The 13,838-nt window shown below is 45.9% G+C and overlaps 1 protein-coding gene across 2 annotated transcripts in view; it reads left to right on the top strand.

Moving 5' to 3' along the window:
* UNC5B (unc-5 netrin receptor B) overlaps positions 1 to 13,838 on the top strand; it is a 227,019-nt gene that overhangs the window by 186,732 nt on the left and 26,449 nt on the right. For both annotated transcript variants that reach the window (XM_060241175.1, XM_060241174.1), the window contains exons 4-6: positions 4,552 to 4,655; positions 10,320 to 10,500; positions 12,699 to 12,866. In XM_060241175.1, coding sequence (XP_060097158.1) covers positions 4,552 to 4,655; positions 10,320 to 10,500; positions 12,699 to 12,866 — 453 coding nt within the window. The remainder of the gene's footprint in view (positions 1 to 4,551; positions 4,656 to 10,319; positions 10,501 to 12,698; positions 12,867 to 13,838) is intronic.

Raw genomic sequence — 13,838 nt, 5'->3', positions numbered from 1 at the left:
TTTGCAGCCTTCTGTTGCTCTGCTCCTGATGTCAGTCTGCCAGGGTTGCTTTCATTTTAAAATATGTATTTAGGGAAATCTCAACCTCTGCATGCAATGCCTGTTTTGACCTTAATAGGCTCCTGTCTTGTGTGCAGCAGTTCCCATCCATACATGCAATCCTTGCCACTGCACCTCCCCCTTGTTCCAGCAAATCTTCTACACAGTCAAATGATTCTTCCAGGGCCCTCCCAAGCAAAGTCCCCAACCTTCTAAACGTATAGACTTCAATGGACTTTGCAGTGTGTAGTTTAGCTTAGGGTGGCATCTGGACCAACTTAAATCGGAGTCCGAGGTTTGAAATATTTAGGAAAAGGACCCGAGACTCGCCACACAGGGGCCATCTCATCCAGCATCCTGTTTATATTAATAGCCAGCCAGATACCTCTGGGAAACTTGCAGGCTGGCCTTTTGCTGTTGTTTCTCCCCAACATCCGGTGCTCAAATGTATGTTTCCTCTGGGCTTATAGATTCCATTTAGCCATCATTGCTAATAGTTGTTGATGGGTCTGCCTTCTATGAATTTGTCTAATTGGTTTTTTTAAGACATCTAAACTGTTGGTCAATAGTACATCTCAGTGGTAGAAAACTTCACAGGAGAATCATATATCTTGAGGAGAAATGCATGTAAATTGAGCCAGTGCTCTGAACTAGTGAGTTGTCCAGAGACAGAGAAAGTAGGGTTGTCAATGTCCAGGTGGTAGCTGGAGATCTCTTGGGATTACAAGTGGCCTCCCTGTGACAGAGATCATTTCACCTGGAGAAAATGGCTGCTTTGGAAAGTGGACTCTGGCATTGTACCCCATTGAAGACCCTTCCCTTCCCAAGCCCTGCCCTCCTCAGTCTCCATCCCCCAAATCTCCAGATATTTCCAAACCCAGAGCTGGAAACCCTCAGAGAGAGGAATCCAACTAAAGTCTACCCAGCAGAGCTGACTTCCAAGAATGCCTCTTCAGAAATGCTCATAATCAGAGCTTTTTTTTCTTTTGTAGCAGGAACTCCTTTGCATATTAGGCCACACCTCGCTGATGTAGCCAATCCTCCAAGAGCTTACAGGGCTCTTCTTACAGGGCCTACTGTAAGCTCCAGGAGGATTGGCTACATCAGGGGAGTGTGGCCTAATATGCAAAGGAGATCCTGCTACAAAAAAAGCCCTGCTCATAATGCATCATTTCTGATAGGTTGTGGGGTACCAAAATTAAACTCTTGGTTGTATGCTTAGTGCTCAGTTTTCACCGGTTAATCAGTTTTCTGTTAATTAAGCAGTTTGCTGTGACACTTAAGTACAAGAAAGTTGTCTCCGAAGGATATAGCAGATGATCAAGCTGGCTTTTTTTGTCATGCGACTCCAAAGACACAGTCCTTGTAAACAGGCCTTACATAACCCAGTGCTTTTGTAGATCTGCTGATCTTGACCCTATGTTACAAAGTGTGTATTTTAAGAAACAGATTTATTTCTGCTTGATATTCCTCGCTGTAGCTTAAATTTATTTTTATTTACTTTATTTACAGTCCGCCTTTCTCACTGAGATGGAAGGATGTTCTGTCAAATAATTGGAAAATGCAGCTGCGTATGAAAATGGGGCTAGCACATCTGTGTAGAAAGCATTTTTATACTTGCATTATGTTGTTATCATTAGTTCAAGAGACGTTAGCTAGTGAACACGCTGCGTTCCGACAGATAACACTGTGATAGATTTAATCAGTGTCGAGCCCATCTCATAAAACAAGATAGCAAATTGTCATGACTGTCATCATCATAATCATCCTCAAAAATAATTTCTTTTGACCCTCATTTATTTTCTGCGGAACACGTTGGCAAAGAAATTGCTCGACAGCATTTCCTGTAGCCTATAGAGCCACCTACTGGTGAATTTGGGGATTTGTTTGTTCAGCTGACCTTTGGTCAGCACAGCAGTTCTGGTTTCATATTGGTGCGAAACAGATGTCGTATTTCATTTGAAGGAGCTTAATACAGTCTTATGTGGTCATAGGTGAGGATATTCATCTTCTGTATTGACATACACCATTCACAGCATTTTGGCAAAGATTCTGAGATGCAGAAGTGAGAGAAGGCTGGAGGATAGATTTACCAAGGGCAGGGAAATCAAGGACAGCTGTCCTATAGAATGAGCTGTAAGAAGGGAGTGAAAAGGGATCTAAGACCCTTCCTGACTCTTTTGATTTCTCAGTGTTAATACATCTTGTATTCACACAAAGCAGATGCTCAACTGCAAGTGCTAGGGACTTCCTTGAATGTAAGTGCTTGAAGAGAGGTGTCAAACTCATTAGTTTTGAGGGCCGGATCTGATATAAATGAGACCTCGTTGGGCCAGGCCATGTGTGTTGTAAAATGTAATGCCAGGATGCAGGGATATAAACTTTATAAAGGACACAAACAAACCTTAAAACTTGCTTAAAAGATTAGCACTCTTGCAATATTTTGTTTATTTAACAGTTTCTGAAACTGACACCTCTTGCTCTGAATTATTGCATCAAAATCTGGAGACAATGTCGGTGCTGTAGCAATCTGGAGTAGGCTGTTCAGATATGTATCTATAAGGTGCAAACCTACTTTTGATTTATTGACATTCATTACAGAAATCTCATGGTCACTGCTTTGACCCTAAGGCCCAGGGGAAAACATAACATGGAGAAAACAGAAGCTTTGCTCTGTAGCTCCTGTGCAATATGAGCAAGCCGGGCAAAACAAGCTGTGATGCAGAAAGAATCAGGACAGAGATAAGGAAGCAGATGATAGTGAGTTGCTCGCGGGCCTGATAGGAGCACTCCGGGGGCCTGAGCCGTCCCTTGGGCTGCACATTTGACACCCCAGGCTTGAATAATTGGGGTTGGGGGAGTAGAATAAGTTTTGAGTCCAGTAACACCTTTAAAAACAACTTTATTCAAGGTATAAGCCTTCATGTGTAGGCAAAGGTAGAATCACAGAGCTGGAAGGGACCTCTGGGGTCATCTAGTCCAACCTCCTGCACAATGCAGGAAATTCATAAATACCTCCTACTCACACACACCCAGTGACTCCTGCTTCATGCCCAGAGCCTTAACTTAATCCACAAGTCCCATTCCAGTAGCCGTCTGTGTTATCCCTTCCCCACTGATCCTGACAAGGCCCACCTTTAGCACTGTTCCCTCAGGGTGCTTTAGAAATTGTTCGTATAGTGTACATAAAATTATGGAGAAAAGGGAGGGAGGGAGGCGTTTACCTACCACAATAAAGGCAGTGAGGCACAGTCGGCAGTTCCTTTCACTAATCAAACAACTCTCAGACAGTGAAATCTCTGTACTGTTCTGTCTTTACATTGTGTCCAAACAGCATTCATAGGGGCCTCATCTTATTTTGGATGGACACCCATCCTCCCACCACCTTCTTTAAGCCAGAAGGGAATGTTCAAGAATTCAGTCATTGTTTTCATTCTTCAGTCTGGTGAAGAAGTTAGCTAAGCTTGAATTGTCAGACATTCCCTCAGCAAGGCCTTCACTCCTACACTACACAGAAAATTCACAACTACCTTCTACTAGGGTTGCCAAATCCAATTCAAGAAATATCTGGGGACTTTGGGGGTGGAGCCAGGAGACTTTGGGGGTGGAGCCAGGAGACATTAGGGGTGGAGCCAAGATCAAGGCTGTGACAAGCATCATTGAACTCCAAAGGGAGTTCTGGCCATCACATTGAAAGGGACGGCACACCTTTTCAATTCCTTCCTTCCATAGGAAATAGTGAAGGATAGGGGCACCTTCTTTTGGGGCTCATAGAATTGGACCCCCTGGTCCAATCTTTTTGAAACTTGGGGGGTATTTTGAGGAGAGGCACTAAATGCTATACTGAAAATTTGGTGCCTCTACCCCCAAAAATAGCCCCCCCAGAGCCCCAGATACCCGCGGATCAATTCTCCATGATTTTCTATGGGAATAATCTCCATAGGGAATAATAGAGTTCCCAGCAGACATTTTCCTCCCCTCCCCCCGCTTTCTGACGACCCTGAAGCGGGGGGAGGGCCTCCAAACCGGGGGATCCCCTGCCCCCACCTGGGGATTGGCAACCCTACCTTCTACCCACCCCACCCACCCACCCCCCACACACGCACACACTCTGTGCCCAGAGGAAGGCAAAAAGCCTTCAGGATTCTTGGCCAATCTGGTCTGGAAGAAAATTCCTTCCTGACCCCAAAGTGGCAATTGGCATTACCGTGAGCATGTGGGAATAGGCCATGATAACCATGGGAAGGTATGTGACATGAGGTACAGAATTTGATCCTGAGGATTTGTATGTGAGTCAGGTGCTGTGAGAAGCAGAGCAGTGGACCAATTCAGTACAACAATATTGTTATGTCTTGTGGAGGGAAAAAGAAGCCCGGGATATGAGATATCTTTAAAGTGACACTGAAGTCCTGACATCTAGCTCCCCTTTGACTACTCAAACCAGGAGCTTTGCCAGTGACTCTGCAGTTAATTCTTGGTATTTTCTTTTGTCCTTTCTTTAAAAAAAAAAAGACCTGAGGAAGAACTTTGACCAGGAACCCCTTGGGAAAGAGGTTCCCCTGGATCACGAAGTGCTTCTGCAGTGCCGCCCGCCTGAGGGAGTGCCAACAGCTGAGGTAAGCAAAACAGGGTCATGAGGGCCATCTGTGGTTGGCAGCTGGGAGGTGGCTGGGCTGCTGAAATGGTGATGATACTGCTGCATTTTTGTGGCCATTAGAAAAAAAGGAGGAATTGTTCTTAAATCATGTATGTAGCATTTTTCCATGTACCTGATGTTGTTGCACAGACGTTGCCTCTGTCATTCTCAACAGATTTCTTTGAGGCAGATGACTTTTCTACTCACATTGAATTGTTTCATTTCTGCTTAGTTCACTGTAAGCCCATCTGAGCACAAAACAAATGGGGTTGTTATGTACATCCAGCTGCTTTTTCTAAATTTGTCTGTGAGTCAACCTTCTTTTTAGCCATCCTCAAGTTACTCATGTACCTTATGGATCTTTTGGATATATGGTATCCTGCCCAGTGACCTCAGGACAGGACACATTTTGTCTCCCTTCTTTCATTTTAATCCTTCCAGAATCTTGTGAGGCAGGTTTGGCTGAGGGAGAATGACCGGTCCAAGGTCACCCATGCAAGCAGGGTGGAGGATTTGAACCTGGGTCAGCCAGATCTTTGTCCAAGTGCTATGCCATGCTGACTCTTGCTGTTTCCTTCAGGGTACTCCTTGGTCCTCTTTCTCCCATCCCTAGACCTTCCGTTGGTTATCAGCTGGCTTCATGATAGCCGGGCAGTAGCATTTTACTTTTGAAGTCACACACAGTTTTGCACAATTTGAAAGCCACCCTCAGACTTTCATGGAGTGCCTTTCCTTCCCATGAGGAAGGGGGCTGGCAGAGGAAAGGCTTGCTCCACTTTGCGAAACCATAAATCACCAGCTCCTTCCAACCCGCCTCCAGCGGTGCTTCAAACACTCTTTCATTAAATAAGCCTATTACATTCCCCCTCTCTGGGAGAGATGCTGGCATAAATGTTTCAAAACCTCCTGGAATATCACCTCTCCAGCGCTTGTTTTCCAATTTTGGTTTTATCGGACATAGACTCAAATCTCTGGGATATCTGTTTCCTCCTCAAATTTACTGGCAGTTGGTAACTGGAAACTTCCTGCCTTCCTCCCACAGCTGGGCACATCTGTGCCTTCCCCAAAGGCATATCATGAAGGTGAATAATTGCAGGCAAAGATGCTATTTTCCCCACTCTGCTCCATTAATAAATCACCAGGAGCTATTTCTTCCCCGAAATATCTGCCCAGCCCTACCTCCTGCGCTACACGCACCTCTCCGACACACATATGTGCACACACACACATACACATCTGCCCCTGTTGTTCTGTCTAAACAACTGCTGTAAAGTTCCAGCTGTAAGAGCTGGCACCTTAACAGCTTGCCAGTTTATAGCTGGTAAAAGAGTTGCTCCTCACAGCTGGATCGGGGCCATGATGGATAGGCTCACACTGAGGCCCGTCTGCTTTCATTATTCAGCAGAAGTGTTTATTTTAGGCAGTGGATCTGTTATTCTGACACCTAATAAGGTACTTAACCTCAACACCTGTTCAGCCCCCACCTTCCCTCCCTCCCACATGGGCTTCTCCAGTGTTAACCCCTAAAAGGAAAACACAGAATAAATTGTTTTCTGGGGAGGGAAAAATGAGCAATTAAAACTTGGAAAGATCAACAAGCTTTTCCTGGCATGGCGGGACTCTGTTTTGCAAGGTCCCATCCCCCTTCCCCTCCATCCCGCTCTTTGGCCCCTGGTAAGCTCTGTGTCAGTGAAGGATAACAGCAGAAGGGCTGGAATGTTAGATTGGGTTGTGGAAAACCCAGATCTGAATCTCATGGCTCAGCTGTAGCTCTCACAGGGTGACAAGAGTGGCAGGAGGGAAGCAAACACTTTTTGAAACAAATAGATGATGACAAGGAAGGGCGAGGCTTCTGCTTCAGGCAACAGATTGAGGCAGATCATCAGCAGCTTATTTATTTATTTATTTAATACCTCACCCCCTCTCCCCACAAAGGACTTGGGGCAGCTTGCAACATTTAAAATACAATAAATACAAATGCAATCCAAATTAAATAAATGCAGTAAATAGAGTTATAAAACCCATTAAAGCATCAACTCAACAAATGAAATGAAAACAACAGGGCAGCTCCCCGGTTCGTAATGAAAACAGAGCAGCCTCACGTGCCCTATGGAATGCTGGGAGACCCCACAGTGCCCAGACTTCCCCAGGGAGCTGATTCCAAAGACAAGGGGCAACCACTGAAAAAGCCCCTGTCCTGGTGGTTGACAAGTGGGCAGTTCATGGGCCAGGCACCTGTAAAAGGCCCTGTGAGGGCAATCTGAGAATGTGACGGGGTTCATACTGGGAGAGGCTGTTCCAGTTGGCAGATTTGGACTGCTCTCCAAAACATAGCTGTCCCTTGAAAAGTGTGCTTTTCCCAGGGGGGAATGGCAAGGTGGTTGTGATGGTGGCTGATAGATTGAGGTGAGTAGCCTTGCTAGTCTTGTCTGTAGCAGCAGAAAAGAGCAAGAGTCCAGGAGCACCTTAAAGACTAACAAAATCTGTGGCAGGGAGGGGAGCTTTTGTGAGTCACTGTTCTATTTCTTCAGCAGTGATGGCTGTGCTATCACCTATCCTGGTGCATCCTGGGGCACTCATACCGGGGCACAGCACCTCTTGGAGGCTTTGGCATGTATCCTGCCACTCCACTGAGCAATGTTTGAAGCATTCCTTCCTTAAAAGCCGCTTAAAATGGAAGAAGGCTCCTTAGCCTGAGCTTCCTCTTGTCCAGGTAGGGTACTTGCCTTGCTTCCCTGCTGCTGTTGTTGCAGCCATGAAACACTTTCCACTGATTCGGTGAGAGAGGGACCAAGGTAACAACATCTTCAACTTGGCACAGTGTGCCTCGGCAGCCTCTTTAAGTGTCTGTAGCTGGGGGGCGCTTTCACACACACTAAGCAATGCACTTTCAATCCCCTTTGCAACTGGATTTTACTGTGTGAAATGGCAAAATCCACTTGCAAGTGGACACCGAGGTGGGTTGAAATGGTATTATTCAGCACGTGCAAAAGTGCTCATTATGGTGCTTGGCTGATGATGCCCCTGTGCTGATGTGGCCAACCCAGGATGCATATAGGCAACGTGGATGCATGCACGGGGGTTGCACCATCACTGAGTGTCCTTGGACTTGGAGCCTGCTTGGCTCATGCTCTCCTTGGTCCCCTGCAGAGATGACCCTCTATTGCAGAGCTCATTCTTCTGGTGCTTGGTGCTTATGGGCTTGTTGAAGGACCCTGGTCTTGCAAGAGAGGAAGTTCCCAGTGCTGCAAGAGTGTATTCTGCAGCAGAGGATTTCCTCCTGTAAGAGGAAAAGGCAGAGTGCCATTGGAAGCAAGGCTTAGAATTGAAGACTTGGAGACTGCAGGTTAGTGGAAGATGAGGGAAGGTGGGCAATCATACCCAGGGGAGTGGCAACTGCCTTCTACCTGCAGTGAGCAGCACATAAAGGCCTGGTCTGCCCAGGGCTTTTTTTGTAGCAGGATCTCCTTTGCATATTAGGCCACACTCCCCTGATGTAGCCAATCCTCCTGGAGCTTACAGTAGGCCCGGTGCTAAGAGCCCTGTAAGTTCTTGGAGGACTGGCTACATCAGGCCTAATATGCAAAGGAGTTCCTGCTTTTAAAAAACACCCTGGTGTCTACCTTAGAGTTGCCAAGTCCAATTCAAGAAATATCTGGGAAATTTAGGGGTGGAGCCAGGAGACTTTGGGGGTGGAGCCAGGAGGCATTGGGGGTAGAGCCATAAGCAAAGTTGTGACAAGCACAATTGAACTCCAAAGGGAATTCCTGCCATCATATTTAAAGGAACTGCACACCTTTCAAATGCCTTCCCTACATTAGAAATAATGAAGGATGGGGCACCTTCTTTTGGGGCTCATAGAATGGACCCCCTGGTCCAATCTTTTTGAAACTTGGAAAGCATTTTGAGGAGAGTCATCAGATGCTATGCTGAAAAGTTGGTACTTCTAACTCCAAAAACAGCCCCTCCAGAGCCCTAGATACCCCCAGATCAATTCTCCATTATACCCGTTTCTGACGACTCTGAAGCGGGGAAGGGCCTGCTCCCACCTGAGGATTGGCATCTCTACTCACGAACTGCTGAACTTCCAACTTCTTCAAAGTAACACAGAGCAATCAAAGGTTCAAGTGTACCTTTCCTATGCAAACGATCTCTGAAAAGATTGTGCAACCAACGGAAGGTCTGGGCTGCTTTCACAGCCACTGGGAGCAGCCATGTTCTTCTGCCCCTGTCCCCATTCAGCCTTAAAGACACACCATCTCAAAAGGAAGCCTTTCCGAGTGAAGTCTGAAGCCTCCAGAGGTGGAAAGGCACATGGTGGCTGTGGGGGCAGGGCTTCCCCCACCGGCCAGCTGACTGGGACCGGGAAGGAGCCTGGGAAAGTGGGAGAACCCTGGGAATTGGCAAGCCCAGTCTACCTATGGACCAGAAGGAGCCGATAGAATAGAGTTTACCACCTCGGGCTGCTGCAGTAAGACACCATTTTTGAATGCTCCACCATTTAAAAACTTAATATCCGAGCAAAACAAAAACAACAGGAAGAAAAAGAGTGCATCAGGGACCAATGTCCTAGCCACTCCTTGCTGTGCTAGGTTTCTGCTTACAGGCAGTATTTGTTTTTTTTAAATGGAGCATTCAAAAAAATGGGATTTTCTTCCACCTGCAGGCTGAAGAGGTATGAGCCATTGTATCATTTCACTCTGCTGCGTGTGTAGATCAGACCCGACGTTGGCCTTCTTGAATGACCTGAGTTGTCGCTCTTTCTGAGCATCACCTACTCTCCAGGGATAGTGTCAGAGTAAAAGAGTTGTTCCAAGCCCCTTGGAAGAAGTCAGGGCAGAATACAGATAAATGCATTAGCTTCTTACATGCTTAGTCCCTTGCAATTTTTCTAGCAAACAATAGTGAGCCATTCCAGATCCAGCTGGTACAGCAGATGGAAACAAATTTAAAAATAGAAAGGTTATGGGTAAGAAAGGCTGGCCTTCTCTTGAACAATGAGCAAAGCCCAGGTGCTTCATGGTACTAGAACCTCCTGGGGGTGACAACCAGATGAATTGTTATTACCAAATGCAATAACTGCTTCAGAATTTAGGATGCTTTGTAAATAAGGCTTGTTTCAACTATCTTAGGTATTGCTTCCATGCAGGAAAAGAGTGTGTGCCCAGCGTGAACCATGTACCTCTTGGGTCTTGGCTACTCTTGTCTGTACGCCCAGATTGTGTGCAGAGATTATGTGTGTGCTTGCTCATGTGTGCATGCGTGTACACAGAGAGAAAATTTCTATTATCAGGCAAGAGAGTAACACTATTACTCAGGGCTTTTTTTTTTTTTTTTGAGCAGAAATGCACAGGAATGCAGCTCCTGTCAGGGGGTGTGGTCCAATATGCAAATGAGTTCCTGCCGGGCTGCTTCTACAAAAAAAAGCCCTGTGCAAAACAACGGTGACATCAGGGGATATGGCCTAATATGCAAATAAATTCCTGCTGAGCTTTTTGTATTACTCCATTGTTATTTTTTCTAAAATTCCTAATGACAATCCTGTGTTGTGCCTCTCTCACCTTTGTTTCTCACCTGTCCTAACACTTCCACCACACCTCCCTGCTCTACTGCTCTCCTTTTCTCCCCATTTCTCTGTATTTAGGTGGAGTGGCTGAGAAATGAGGATGTGATCGACCCTTCCCAGGACACCAACTTCCTGATAACCATTGACCATAACCTCATCATCAAGCAGGCCAGACTTTTGGACACAGCCAACTATACCTGCGTGGCCAAGAATATCGTAGCCAAACGGCGGAGCACTACAGCCACTGTCATTGTCTATGGTACTAAACCTTTAATGAGCAGGTGGTGGCGATGGAAAATGATGTCATCACAGCTGAGTTATGGCGCTTCCTTATGGGGTTTTCAAGGCAAGAGACATTCAGAGGTAGTTTGCCAATGCCTGAGTTTGCATTGCAACCCTGGACTTCCTTGGTGGTCCCCCATCCAAATAATAACCAGGGTTGATTCTGTTTAGTTGCCACGGTTCGACACTATTGGGCTAGCCTGGGCTAGCAAGGTCAAGACAATGGTTAGGCACTCAGAGTTTTATCTTGTGGTACTTTCACAGAGAAGACTCGTAACACATATTGTTTAATTAAATATTTGGATGGGAGGCCACCAAGAAATACCAGGGTTGTGATGTAGAGGCAGGCAATGGCAAACCACCTCTGAAATTCTCTTGCCTTGAAAACGCTATGGGGTCACCATAAGTCAGCTGAGACTTGATGAAACTTTCCACCACCAAATTATAGTATGGAAAGGAAAAAAAGGAAAGGTCCCCTGTGCAAGCACCAGTTGTTTCCGACTCTGGGGTGACGTTGTTTTCACAACGTTTTCACAGCAGACTTTTTACGGGGTGGTTTGCCATTGCCTTCCCCAGTCATCTGCACTTCCCCCCCAGCAAGTTGGGTACTCATTTTACCGGTCTTGGAAGGATGGAAGGCTGAGTCAACCTTGAGCCGGCTACCTGAAAACCCAGCTTCCGCCAGAGATCGAACTCAGGTCATGAGCAGAGCTTAGGACTGCAGCTTTAACACTCTTTTTAAAAATGCAGACAGCAAGTCCCACTGAGCTCCATGGGATTTGATTAAAATGTTAAGTATGCATAAGATTGTAGAATCTCTCTACCAATGTCCCTAAGAGTACCTAGTTCTCCAGTTCAATAATCCAGTTCAATATACTTCTTTTCTGAATAGTTATGTTTTTTTCAGAGATGCAGTCCCAATTCTTGATTTCTAAACAGAAAATATTTAGCATCAAAGTTCTTCCTCTGGGGAAGGAAAAGTTCTCTCTTCTGATACTTTTTAGAGTTTAGTTATTTATTTCCCTGCATTTATGAATCACCTAATCCCTACTGTTGTAGGGTTCTAGGTGATTTACAGCATTAAAAACATCAAAACTATAAAAACAATACATAATAACACATTAAATTAAGAGATCAAGTGGCAGAATTTGTGCCATTTCCGGCCTGAGGATGCCTTGTGGGTATGGGGGAGAGGAGTTAAGTCAGTCTGTGGGGACTGGCACAGGGGAGGGTGCCAGCCAGAATGTAGACCATTGCTGCCCTCAACCAAAAGCCTGGCAGAACATCTCTGCCTTACAGGTCCTGTGGAACTGGAAGTTGCAGAAGTTGTCTCTTGTAGAAAAGAGTTTGCTGACTGAAATGTTGCCATTTCTTTCAAGTGTTGGTGTTTCTTTCAAGTGTAGGTCTGAGCCAGGATGGTCAGTGAGGAGGACATCCCATTGGCTGTTCCTGCCTTCATTGCCCACCCACTCCCAGCTTCATCCTTGTCCTTATCTCACTTCCTTCATCCAGGAGTGGCTTTGCCCACTGAATCAAGAACAAGTTATTACCTGGTTTTCCCTCACCATTTATTATTAGGTCCATGAAACCTAGATGTCCCTCTAACTTGCTTCTGCATGGGTGGGAGCCAGTTCTATTACAGCTGCCTCATGACAAAAGCAGGAATAAATTTGGCTGCATTTAACAGCTTCTGTCCACCAATTCTTCCTCTAAGCTGTGGAGTCTTGTGAGAAAAAAGAAAAACTACTTTGCGAGCTACTGGCATTAAATTTGTGAGCTACTGCATAAATTAGTTTGCCTTGGGACACTTTTTCCTGAGCTAAGACAAAAATGTGTGAGCCGGAGGCTAAAACACTAACTCAGCTTAGAGGGAACACGGCTCTCCACATGGATTGCTCTGAAGTCTGCAACCCAGTCCCAGCATTTCAAATGCTGGCAGAACTGTTGAAGATCCATATTACATAAGCCTGTCACTTGAAGCCACGATGATATGTTTTGAGCATATCCCACATGAGAGGCTGTGATGTTACAAAATTGGCCTTTGGTGACTTGCTTGAGGTGAAGGTAGAAAGATTAGTTTGGTCTGAGCATTCTTGTATCACTCACCAGCTGTTCCTTGGATGATAAAACTGAAATGTATCCATGTTATGTTCCCATCTCATTCCCTGCTCACAGTGAACGGGGGCTGGTCTACCTGGTCCGAATGGTCCCTGTGTAGCAATCGCTGTGGCCGTGGCTGGCAGAAGCGCACCAGGACCTGCACCAATCCAGCGCCTCTCAATGGTGGCTCCGTCTGCGATGGGCAGTCCTTCCACAAGGTTACCTGTACCACTATGTGCCCAGGTAAGTGACCTCCAGCAGCCATTTCTATCTGTGTCATATACACAAAGGCTATACTCATTCCACTCGCACAGAGATGTTCCACTTGGGTAGCCCTGAACGGAGTACTGAGGAAGTGCGTAATGCAGAATGATAGGAGAATGCTGAGAGGTGGTAGATGCACTTTGGAGAAGCCTTCTTCCCACTTTGAGGATGCTCAGGTAGCTCTAGAATTTAACCTGTGAACACTGGTGAGTGGAAGCATTTTGGTTTCATGCAGAGATTGGGATTTGCCCTCCTAGGGATTCCATTGGAGTTTGGCATCCTTGAGGCTGGGAGGGAGAGGGGAACCTTTACAAGAGACACAGGTGGTTTCTCAAGGAGACCCTCTTCCGGGCCATGCCTGGCAACCAGCTTTTTTGTGCCTCAAAGCAAATGGATTATATACAGTCCTCTGTGGTGCTGGAACTTGCTTTCATGAATTGCATTCAAGCACCTTCTTGGGAGACCTAAAAGAATAATATCTGCTTAGGAGACCTGGATTCCCTCCCCTATTTTTTAACCACCCCTTTCTCAGTCTTGAGCTTACCCATGTGAGCCAACTGCTACACTTAGGGAAGCTCCTTTCGTCTTCTTTTTCTAGGCCTAGAATTGCAAAGATAGATTTGAGACCCTTACAACACATCAGCTGGAACATACAGGCTGGTCCTGTGAGCACTGAATTCAGTTTTATCCCCCAACTGGTTATCTAGAACAAGCTGAAAAGATTTTAATATACTGTGCCTTCACCTGTTGGGTTAGACCCTTATCTTGCCCAGAGTATCAGAATATCTGAAGCAACAAGGCTCCAGCAACTAAACATGGGAGAACTCCTGCTTTAGAAACCAAGCTGCCATTTTCCAAATGTCATTGTGATCACGACCCCTTTTCCTAGTTTAGGGCGGCCTTAGACTAACACACCTCTGGGGGAGAAACTTCCTACATTCCAGTTGACAC

The sequence above is a fragment of the Heteronotia binoei genome, chromosome 6, assembly GCF_032191835.1.
Source record: "Heteronotia binoei isolate CCM8104 ecotype False Entrance Well chromosome 6, APGP_CSIRO_Hbin_v1, whole genome shotgun sequence".
NCBI lineage: Eukaryota > Metazoa > Chordata > Lepidosauria > Squamata > Gekkonidae > Heteronotia > Heteronotia binoei.
This window is presented reverse-complemented; position numbering and strand designations above follow the sequence as displayed.